Source organism: Zosterops lateralis (assembly GCF_965231275.1).
Source record: "Zosterops lateralis genome assembly, chromosome: 9".
In the NCBI taxonomy this organism is placed as follows: Eukaryota; Metazoa; Chordata; class Aves; order Passeriformes; family Zosteropidae; genus Zosterops; species Zosterops lateralis.
Window position 1 is genome coordinate 5,675,950 of NC_139769.1, and position 12,352 is coordinate 5,688,301.

A 12,352-nucleotide genomic window follows, 5' to 3' on the forward strand; every position below is an offset into this window, starting at 1 on the left:
GGCACACAGGATGGGAGCAGCAGAAGCAGCTGCACTGCGTGAGGTGCTGAGACTGAGTCCTACACTCAGCACCCAGGTCCTGACTGGCCAGTAATTTGTCCTGCTAGCAGTGTGACCAGCAACAGAGCACGGTGACAGATATCCTTGACTACCTGTGTGAGTGTGTATATGGGTAATCAGTGAGCTCACATCAAAAGCAACTACCCTGGGCATTGCAAGCCCCTAAGTAAGCACAATCTGAAGCCATCCTTGCAATAATTTTCTTTCCAGACTAGCACAAGCACATAACTCCATTCTAGACTTCATTCTCAGACAACTTCATGGTTTCTACACTTAATACAAGTTCTTCCTTACATCATTTCTCCTCCTCTGTATCTTATTTCGTACAGCACACATACCTCTGTATTCTGCCCCTGTCTCCTTCCACTCCTATACATCTTCTCCTTCCTCTTTGGCATGCATCATTCAGTCTTTCCTTGTAACAGGAACTCCTCATATCCTTCCTTCAATCCTTGACAAAGGAGATTCCTAATCCCATGAGCACATCGGATTTGGAGGTGCTAATCTCCAACCATTTTAGCTCATGGCAGACTCTCATTACTTTTCTTCCACAAAGACAGACTAATTCATGCAGGAACATTTCTTCATCAGGTCTAATCTTCACAAGATATGTTTCATTTCTGTGCATCATCTGTAGTGTCCCACACAAATAGCAATTTTTTTGTTTCTATCATTATTTCTCTCATTCTACAGTTTTGCAGTCAATCCCATTCTCATGCCCTCCTGCAACATTTATCTAAAACTCCTGCTCTTTAAAGTTGCATGTAGAAATACAGGCAGTGTCCTCTGAGGTAATTAGAACCTGCAGTAATTACTGATGACAGGATTAGGCCTGACTACAGGGGCTACACATGCAGCTACCTACAAACCCCCTAAAATACAACCTATGGGTAAGGTAGGTCATCCATTACCAAGCCAGAAGTGTAGCCTGAGCTCCTGCCTAACACAGGCCTCCTGACATTTCACTGCTGTATTTAGAACTCAGTCAGAACTTAAGAAGAGATGTTGCAGTAATATAAAATCCCTCCTGAGAGATTATTTAGTCATCTGTGATGAGAGTTTTCTTTGAATCATGCTCTGTAATGGTATTAAAATATACTGCTAGTCTGCCATACATTTTGGCTGCATAATTTGTGCAGTTAGTAATATATACCTAAAGGCCATATTTTCTCAGCTGCAAGCCCACCTCCTTTCTTTGCCAGTATTTACGTCTTACTTTCCCCATCAGAATCTGGTTTGATTTAAAGAACACTTCAATATTGAACTTATGAATCAGTTAATAAAATCCCCTTTATTTCTTTCAAAACAGAGCAAACTGAAGAGACAGGTGTTATTTTATTAGGTTGGAAGAAAGGCATAAGGCAACAACAAATGGTTTATTGGTCTATTTAATTGCAGCCAAGAGCAAGCACTGCCCAGAGCTCAGCACAGTGGCCATTGAGAGTCTGTACCTTTTGAAATGAGCCCTGGAGTTCTGGTCTCTATTTGCCCTATTTGTACCACTTTACCAATGGTAAGCAGCTGTTACCATGAGTGTAAGTTCAGTTAGAATTTGACAGAATTTGCATTTTTACACAGACTCCTTTGCCTCATGCAGATGGTGCAAGGATGCCTTAGGGTATATGAGAAACTGCTTCTGGAAGTCTATGGAGGCTCCAGATAATCCTGGTGAATGTAAAGCAGCCCACAGGCTTTCCAAGTAAAAATTCCCTTCCTGTTGTATACAGCAATCAGTGGCAGTATTCCAGATCTTAATGCTTTTCACATAGGTGCCATTGATCTGTGAAACTAAGCCTATTAACATCCATCAGATTGTGGCTTACCAGAGAAATGGCTGTGTGAAGACCATGAATGAATCTCGTGGACCAGAAACAGTGAAAGGGTTGCAGCACCATATACCCATACAAGTGGAGCAAGAAGAAACTCCAGTGGAGAATCACACTAAGAAATCCAACAGTAAAGACCACTGCACTATTGAAATAAATGAACTAGAAACAAATGTGTGACTGCTACACTCAGAGGTATCTCACACCCCAGTGACCTGATACCTAATCTCTACCTCACAGCTGGAAGAAGGACTCTTTGCCTTGAACAGGAAAACGTGGATTTATGGCCACCCTGCTTGTACTGGAGCTAGGAGACCAGCTGTGAACGTCAAGAGAGGCACACAGCTTGCAAGAGACATGGGCTTCTTTAGGTGGAAGATTTTACTACTGTAAATTTAACTAATGGACTACTACGGTTTTATTCTGCACTCACTGACTTCAATATAGGATTTGACACTCCTTTGGCTTTTTTTTAAAAGCCTTTTTTTATTTGACCCTTTTTGATTTTCTAACCAAAGCCTTTTTTTGTGACTCTCAGTAATTATGAACATTGTAGAATTTTTGCTACGTGAAAATGTTTCACCAAAATTGCTAAAGATACTAATTTTGTCTAATTTTCACTAAATACAGAGTTCGTGCGTAGTTTTAGAACAGCAGTAAGAAAATCACACTGATTTCCTGATCTCAAAGGGGTTAAATCTATTCCTAAATAACAATGAAAGCTGAGGAGAAGTGTACATTTGTGCAAGAAAGGGCATTAAGGCAATTGTGATGAGCAGCCTTCAGAGACAGGCAGTCAAGTGTGATACTTAACACAAATATTTCCTAGGTCACTGCAGAGCACAGTTTGCCTTCCAAGTGCCAGATTTATTGACCTTTTTTTAACCTAACTCCTCAGTACAGTCAGTTCCATGCACATGCAGTGGCAGAGGTGATGTGAGCTCTAATCCATCAGCACTGGTGCTAAAGTGTCCTCTCCTGTAACCCATAGGTTGTTCCACTGTAAATATGTATAAACTCAAAGCTCATGAACTATGTGCTGCATCCAAAGGGAAGACTGAACACAAACTGGAACCTGAGGATGCTGAGTTAAAATGGGGTTTTGTGAAGAGTTTGCTGTGGAAACTGCCCCTTTATTTCTCATAATTCAGTTGACAGTTACTCCCTTTCCACTGTCTACTGACTCTTTCACTTACAGTAAAATTTGCTGCATATGTTTCCAATGTTTGTGATAGAGAACATTTTTAATAAACCTGCCATTTAAAAACAGGCTGTCTGTGCACTTCTACTATTGGTGTCTTCTTATGTCTCTGCTAAAACAGAGAGTGGAAGTGAGGAGACCTTTTGAAAAGTTGGGATTTGATCCAGAGATTACATACCAGCTCATACCAATACACTTGACATATTATATTTAGCTACTTGTGGCATAGCAGCTTGAGATACCATGTGCCTGGTATTCTAATATGCTCTTCTCATCTGTGGGGAAAAAAATAACCCAGTCAAAAAGGACAATTTCTGCATTAACCAGAAGCAGAAGTGTTTCATGTATCATTGCAGATTCAGTGTATCATTCATTCATGATCAGTGGTTTTCCTGGGATGTACACATTCACCTCTTCTTTAAGGGCTGCTGTTCAGACTATTTCTTATGTCATGCACTGAATAGTTGCCTCAGAGCACTGTAGTGTAGGTACTTTAATTATAAAGCCAGAAAAAATACTCACAGGACTTCTTTGTCTGTAATTCCTCAGAAATAATGTATTAATTTGAAAATATGTACAGTTGGTAACTGTTTTCCTGATTTGACCCTAGAGTGAAAAGAACAAACTCAGAACACAAAGAACAGGGGAGAACTGAAATGATTCAGAGCAATTTGCTTCAGAACAAGTCCTGTAAAGGACCTGCTCTGCAGAGTGTTGTAAGAATGAGTAACTGGGGAGAGCTGAGGCTGGTCTGTGCCTCTCTGAACGGGCAGAAGCACTGACTGACAAACACAACATCTGATACTTTTCATCTCAGCAGCACTTGCAGCTCCAGGAGGTCCCCTCATCCTTCCCCAGCTGTCCATTCCTGCCTGCACTGCCTCCCCTCCTCTCCCAGCTGTACAGACCCCGTTATTTATGAGGCCAGACAAAGAACCAGATGAGAAGTATTTCTAATTCAAACCAGTTCACATATGTTTTTAGCATAGTCCTAACAGACAGTTGTGTCAACACAAGTGAAGGGGTGATGCAGGGACAAGATCAAGCAGCCAGGGATGAAACGGGGTAAGGGCATGTGGGACAGGGCAGGGTCCCTGTGCCAAAGAAAGCACAACCTAAAGATTCAACTTCACTCAGTCAATTACAGTTACATGAAGTGATGGTGGAGTCCTGCCAGTCATCTATCAGTTTACAATCACCTTGAATAGATAAAAGTGATGAAGAAAGAGGCCAAGTGGATCCAAGATTGGAACAAGTAGTTGCAGACTAAGTGGTTTTAAGTAGTTGCAGACTAAGTGGTTTTGGAGAGTCTGCCCACACACTATCCACTGTGCCAAGCAGAAAGTGCTCCCAGCCTTACCAGCACCTTCTCCCCCAGCCACCTACAACCTTTGGCTACTACAAGTGCAAATCCTTTTGCCCTTGCCTGAGACAGCTTAACTGGTGTGACACTCTTCAGTGCAGTCATGGCTCAAGAGGTCTAAGTCAACTCTGGTGCTTCAGCAGCTTCTACAAGGAGAACTTCAAATGAGATAAAGTACAAAGACCAGCAGTCAGTTGTGCTGCTCAAGCCCTGCACACCAGAGAAAACCACAATTTTGCCTAATATGCTCTCACATGTAGGCAATGTGGGAGTCTCATGTGTGAAGGCATATTTTCATGGAATAAACAGGCTGGTTTAAAATCAGCTTTCTGCATTCAAACCCTATTCAAAGAGTGTCCAGTTCTGCTTTGCAAATTGGAAATGCATTTTGTTTTTTACATTGTAGTGTTTGAATCTTTAACACTTGGAGTTTACAGCAATCTGTGCCTCCCATTCAGCGGGGAGGAAGGCAATGGTCCTGTTTCCCACCTGGCCTTTTTAATTTGTGGTATGAAATGCTGTAACTAGAGACCTAAGGCACTTTGGGGCTTGGTTCTTGCTCAGTGTATTGTGTCCTTGACTGGAGCACCTGACTGCTACTGCAGTCATTCATTCTGTACTGAACACAAGACACCACTGTTAGCTGGGAGAGGTGAACACTGATGTTATGATAATTTCTGATCATTTCTATGGCAAGTTTTCCTCAATTTAGCTATTTTCTGTGCCTTGTGGTGTGTGTTGTCAAGAAGCTTGATGCACAGTGCAATTAGACTAGCAGTAGGTTCCATAACATATTTGTATGCGTGGATCTGTTCACATTTTCCAGTTATAATCACACTTCCTTCCAACAAAAATAACAAAGCTGTTGATTATCAAGTTAGAGTGCAAGCTTTGTGTTGGTAAATATGTTTCTCCTACTCTCAGAGCATAAAAACAAACATGTGACCTTCACAGTCTCAAAAATTTATATTAAAAAATCAATCAATCGACCAGTCAATCACTTATTACAACAGTTTGCATGCTATCATTTCAAGCATATGTGGAAGGAACATATTTCTTAACTGGCAACATTCAATCCTATTTTGAAGTTGCCTCCCCCTGCTAAACAGAAAGGGAATGTAGCCAATTAAAGTCTGCTAAAGGCACACTGGGGAAGAGTCTTGAGGGAGGAAAGAAGATAATTAGGAAGGGTGGTGCATTGCATACAGCTGTGGAAGAAAGAATTTGGGATGTAACCCAAATTAGCACACACTTATCAAAGGCAGTGGTTTTATGCTTGTTAATTTGCAACTCCTTTGCTCTGATGATACTACTGAGAGGAAAGAAGCTGCTGCAGATTGTTGTGAAATAAAACATCATTAAAGACATATTAAAACAGGTTCTTGAGGATTTTGCCAATGCCAAGGAAGTTCTGCAGTGTTGAATTGCTGTAATAAATCCTTGTGCAACAATTACAACTGGGAGAAAGAGACGCAACCAGAGCACTTACACATCCCACTAACTCCCAAGAGCTTTTGGATGCCAACCCAAATACAGAAGTTTATGGAACCAATACAGTTACTCCTCATATGCTCTGCAAGTCTTAATTGATTCCACTTAAATTATTTAACTGCAGCTAAGTGTATTTGTGCCACCTGAATACAACCCCCAACATACAAATAAGATGATCTAAATAGTCAAAACCTTAAATGGGAGTTGCCCACACTGCTGTACCAGCAGTTCTATAGCACTTAGAAAAGACAGGAACCCTTTAACACTCCCAACTGATGAGGTCTCACTTCCAATTCTACAACAAACATCAATTTTAGTCCCTTTTTAACAACAGCAGACTGATTTACAACACTTTCGAAGCAGACAGAAAGCTTCATCTTCAAGCCAGATGGATGCTCTTGGAAATTACCTCAGTCCTTTCTGTGCTATCCATAAAAATGAGGTAACTATTAGCAAAAAGTGGTGGATGTGTGGGAGCAAAATGTACAACCTGGGAAGTGAAGTGAATGTGGAAAGCTCAGGCTGCCTTTGATCGTGCCCAACACTAAGCACTCCTGTGTCTGTGTCTCTGCTGAGCACCCAGGTGTGTTTTTCCAGCAGGAGCAGCTCTATCACTGCACACACAGAGGCCATGAGCAATCCCTGGCTTTCCCCTGCAGGGACTGAAGCTGGCTGAGATCTCAGAGTGATCCTCAGCTCCCCAGCTGAGGACTAAGGACAGGGAGGAGAGAAAGTAATTAAAGTTTTTCTACAGGGATGCTACTGTTGCCTGCCCTTGCAGCGGGAGAGCACAGCTTTTTGCAGTAATAAATCTCTGGCTTTGCTGCACTTGGAAAAGAGGCCCCAGACTAGACAAATTTAACACACACATGCACTAAGGGCTGAGCTGAAAATGAAACACATCTATTAAAATTCTCAGTTCAGCCTGTGATTTCACCTACAACTATGATGAGAGACTCTCAAAATTACATTCTTCACTAACTACTCTGGAGCAGACTGATTGATATTCCTGGAATTTATAAGAGGGTTTGTCCCACAAAACCCCAAATGGATTAGATCAATAGAACAGGAAGGGTGGTCACTACTTAAGGTCAGGTTCATTATTCACTCAGACTTCCCAAGTGACCACAAGAACGCAGGGTTTGCTTCCCATCTGTAAACAGAGAAAAGGTCCTTCTAAATCAACATGGTAAGGATAAATGAGCTGAAGACTGAGACAGTTACATAACACGCTAAAGGGGACTCATGATTACCTTGGATTAGCCACTTCTGTCTCTCTGGAAGCACTACTCACAACAGGCCCAGGAACTGCCAGGCTTCCATTTTAAGTGACAGAACCCCAGACTCCATCATTTATAAAGCAGCAACAGTTGCATCTCTGTTGCCTAGAAGATGATATATGGGAATAGATTTGGCACAGCTGAGACTTCTGGCAGATTTGTGTCACGGGGTATTTCAAAAATTTTACAGGCTGTCAAATAAAATTGTAGCAGTCTGTTAGTGAGAGAGTGGTATTTTGGGGAAGGAGCACAGAAGGCTTCAGAAAGACAAGAGGGAGAGTATGGTAGAAGAGGGAAAATGTTCAATCACTTCTCCTGCAATAAATCAAACCTTCTTTCCCAGCTGGCTCCACAGTGAGATGGTACCAACAGCTGGAGGTGTAGGGAGGGAGCAGAGCATCCCTCTCCTCACAAAGCCCCTGTGCCCACGTGGCCACTGAAGGCAAGTCTGCAGGTACCCACAGGCATCTGTGAGTCCCTTCACAGCTCTCCTTCCTTCCAAACCAGCACAGAGCACTCAGGCCAGCACAAGAACCAGCAAATGTTGTTCCTGAAGGGTTTGCAACTAAATCATTATAAAACTCTATAGATTTCCCATTCTGCTGGGAATTCCACTGGGATGTGCTCAGGTAGGTCACAGATGCGCTCTTCATGTTCCATCTCTGGAAGTTTTGTTCTGCAAGGTACAAAGAGTTCTACATCTGTTGCTTTAAAATCAGCCATCTTTCATTACAAAGAGGTATCTGCATTTCATTTGAGAATTAAATTTATGCTTCTGTGTTTCTGCACACCACACCAGCTGAAAGCCAGGCTTTGACCCACCACATGAAACTCACCGTAGTTAATCATTGCCTTTGAACTTTCTGAAAAAGGATCTGGTATCTCTTGCCCACCATCCACCCCCCCCACCAAAAATGTATTTTAATAAGATGGAAAAAGCAGGGGAAGCAAAACAAGAAGTGTTTTATGTTCACAGATATCTCATATTACATCTGCTACAAATACTGCATGGGCTAAATGGCAAAACCAAAAGAAAAACGAGACTGACCTTGAGATGTTTCATTATGATTTCATTGCTTCTCGTGGTTTTATTGGGTTTTACCACCAGGCTATTAAAAACATGTGGAAAGTATACAGAACTAAGTCAAACTGGGCATTTTCAACCCTTCTTCTTTTCCATTTAAATATTTTCATATTTCTTTAATGAGTTTTCCTGAAAACAAAGTGCAGAGATTTGGGTAGCCTACATTGATAGTTAATCAGTATAATCTTTCTTTTAGAATAAACCGTACACTTTTTTAATAAAATAAAGAATTTGTCTGATATGAATCCTTCCTAAGAGGAAGAAGGAGGAATGGGGATGGACAGAAGGGTGTCAATCCAGCACTGTGGTTGGATCCAGCTCTAGCAGGAAGGTTTGAAAAGAAGTTTAAAAGCTCTGCAATTGGGAGAATTTCCACAGCTCCTTCTCAGCCGTGGTCTCCACACTGGTGCTGAGCACAGGACTGATGCACAGCTCCACACCTCACTTTCTGCACAAGCTCTCCAGAGAAAATTTCACAATAGGTATTGAGATGATCTGCATCCCATTTTGTTCATGCCAGAGGTGAAAACAACCTGGAAGATTCTCTCAGGTTCTTCCTGCCTGCTTTGCAGAGAGAGCAGGAGCAGCCAAAGTGAGTCTTCCAGTGTCAAATCATTCAAGCTGTGGATGGTGAGGGTGCCCCAGGGTACAGCAACTCAATTCTTCAGCACATCAGGGAAGTGCTTTGAGTTTTATTCCACTGCTGCATTGGCAATAAACAGACCCAAAGCAGAGGTCCACCAGAAAGAAGGGGAGACATCTAGAGTGTTATGGAAGTAATTGAAGTTAATTTTAGTACTGCATGAAAGATGCATCTTAAGATCTTTTTATAGCTAATTCCTGTGATGACTGTCAACAAAAACACAATTATATTCCAAGTAAAAAAATGAGTCTCATTATTTTCTTGTATGCAACCGGGGTTGAAAATGCTGAAAATCAATACAATTTTTTTTATCAGAAGCAACATTCTCAGCAGTATCATAATCATATGCTAAAAACAGATTCTGGAACTATCATGGGGAAAACTTGAGTAGCCTGTAGAACTGTGCATTAAAACACTCTGCCTGATTCAAAACCATTTAAAGAAGGACTTTGCTGATGGACTTTTTAATGTCCTTGGATACTACTGAAGAATTTTTATGGAAATACTTTGTATACTGGATTATTAGAACACATTTATCATCCATGGCCTGCATATATATCTCACAGCTGGCTGACTTCACAATAGCAGCATGAATCACAGCTACAGGGCACACCAATATTTTCCTCACTAAAGGCAATGGAGTTCTTTAGGGAATTTACTCACTGTTCTTGTATTAGCAACATAATAAACCAATTACAATGACCTCCATAAATGAATCCCAACAGAGGAGGAAATATTTTTAAAAACAAAACTAAGCTTATATTATATAAGACTCTATATATGTTTAAGATTTTAAAATAAGTACAGCTAAACCCAGGAATCACGACTCACCAATTGTAGAGTGAAATCAGTTAACAGGATATTGGACTATGTCATAGAAGCTTCCCAAGTGACTGCTTCCCATCAAAAATTCTATTTGTAAAATAACATCTTTATTCTTATTCAATAAGAATAAATTTGCTTAGGTTTTTTAAAGCAAATTTTGCAAAAATGTTAGTGGGCTCAGTCAGCATGGTGAGGAGGCGCATCATAAATTAAACTCTTATTTACCATCACAAAACACTTTCAAGACAGAAGAAGCATGAAGTTTTGATCAGACCCTTCCCACCTCCCTGCTCTGCTTGGACCACTGGGGAGCAGAAGAAATGGCAGTGGGGTCCCAGGAAGGAGAAGACTTCCCATTCTCATCTGCTTTGCTAGTGCAGGTCCCCAGCCTCACTCCTGATGCAGCCAACAGGAACAGTGCCCCGTGTCTGTCCTGCACAGCAGCAGGAGGGGAGGAGGGCGTTTGGCCACAGATGCCTCAGGAACAGCCCTGCCAGCCCAGCTCTTCAGCACCTGCAGGGGTTGGAGGATCCTTTCCCCAACTGCCCTTTTAATGTACAGTCCTGAAGGATTTATGAGAGCTAAGATAAATAATCTCCAAGGCCCCAAAGCAGTGGTTCTTCTGTTGAGCAGATGCAGCAGCTCTTTGTCCCAGCAGGGCTGCCTGGCCCAGAGCCCCCAGCGAGGGGGAGAGCTGCCAGCCCCGGGGAGCAGCCCCACAGGGACTGTGTCCTACTGCCAGGGACACTGTTCCACTGCCAGGGACCCTTTCCCTCTGCCAGGGCCACTGTCCCACTGCCAGATCTGCAGTCAGTTCCTCAGGACCTGTCACTGCTCCCCCAAGGGAGGCCATGGCAACCTCCCTCTGCCCCACCACATCCCCCTTCAAATTTCATGCCTAGTTTTTCTCTGGGTTATTTTTTTCTTTTTTTCTTTTTTTTTCCATAGCATCATAGAATCTCTGAATTGTAAAGGTGTCTTGATGATCATCCAGCTCCAATCCCCTGCCACAGGCAGGGACAAGTTCCACTATCCCAGTTTGCTCCAAGCCCCATCCAACTCACCTTGAACACCTCCAAGGATGGGGCAGCCACAGCTTCTCTGGGCAACCTGTGCCAGGGCCTCACCACCTTCACAATAAGGAATTTTTTCCTGATATCTAATATAAACCTACTCTCTTTCAGTTAGAACATGTTCCACCTTGTCCTGTCACTACAAGCTCTTGTAAATAGTCTTGTCCCATCTTTACTTTAAAAAATTCATTTTTAAATATTTTTTTTCCCCAGAAGAATACCTTTATACTGCATAATGGACTTCTTTTTCATTAAACAGAACACTTAGAACCCCTAACATCACAGCGTGAGGCCCTGGAGGCAGGGCAGGGCCCTCCTCACCACACAGAGGCCTCGGCTGCGCCCCTCATCCTCCATCCCTCATCCTCCCTCCCTGTGTCCTACACGGGCCCCTCAGAGCTCACCCCTCCTGCCAGCTGAGCCTGGGGACATCAGGATCATGGTGCTCCCTCCAGAAGGAATCACAGGGTACCATCTCGTTCTGGGGAAAGGCTCGGCCCTCCCCTCTGAGGGGCCGCCCTGGTGCAGCCGCTGCTCCCTCAGGGGGCGGGATGGCCCCGCTCCGCCATGAGACCCCGCGGGCCTTTGGCTCGGGAGGTTTGGTCCTTCCCAGCTTGTCTCTGCTAGCTCTGCTCTTCAGATACCATAGAAACGGGTTATTCCTTTGGCTCCACATTTCAGACAGAGACGTGACTTTGCTTGGAAGAAGGAGCGGCTCACACTTGGTGGTAAGGCAGGTGTTTATTCGTGAGTGTGAGTCCCAGTTTGGGCTCTTACTTGCCCTTATGGACGGGGTGTTACTGATGGAAATGAGAGGGAGTGACTTAGGTACAGGGAGCATTGACATGGCCATTTTGGGGCAAAAGGGGCGTGGGGATACCTGAAGCCTTGGCTGAGCCACCTGGATTTGTCAGAGCCATCAAGTACCAGGGAGTCTCTGTTGATAAAATACAACAGGGGATACAATAGACTGGGACAGGGCTATTGAGGGGGTACAGTGGGGAGAGAGAGGCCTATTATGTGGATAACAACAGGGATTAAGGAAAGGGGAGTGGGTATAGATGAACTTTTACAGAAACTCAATAATAAAAAAATCATACAGAACTTTAGAAAGCCCAAAATGCACAGTGCAACAAGGAGGAGCCTGCAGGTGTCTGTGCAGAGCTGAGAGGAACAGGCTCCCCAAGCCCCGGCCCCTCACTGCACGCCAGGGAGGCAAAGGGCATCACTCCGTGTGGGGAGATAAAACCTCTTGGAAAGATGCCTTTTTGCCCAGAAATGCCCAAGAAGCCATGGGGTTGTCTGGAGGGGGTGGTGTGGGGCAGGAGGCAGGGATGGGCAGGAGCAGGCACTGGATGCCCCAGGATGCTGCAGGAATGGGATGAGCGGCTGCAGAAGGGCCCATCCACATGGCACACACACAGATGGGCTGCGTGCCCACCGCCTGAAATAAAAGCTCATTATCCACGAGCTATTTTTGGCACCTGATTAATTCTTTATAGCTCT

The 12,352-nt window shown here is 43.4% G+C and overlaps 1 protein-coding gene across 1 annotated transcript in view; it reads left to right on the forward strand.

Annotated features, from left to right (window-relative positions):
• The window catches only part of SLC1A7 (solute carrier family 1 member 7), a gene marked incomplete at both ends in the record, with an annotated part of 48,124 nt that extends 46,058 nt beyond the window's left edge, over nt 1-2,066 (forward strand). The window contains one exon of the mRNA XM_083868131.1: nt 1,830-2,066. Coding sequence (XP_083724257.1) covers nt 1,830-2,066 — 237 coding nt within the window. The remainder of the gene's footprint in view (nt 1-1,829) is intronic.
• Between the last annotated feature and the right edge of the window lie 10,286 nt (nt 2,067-12,352).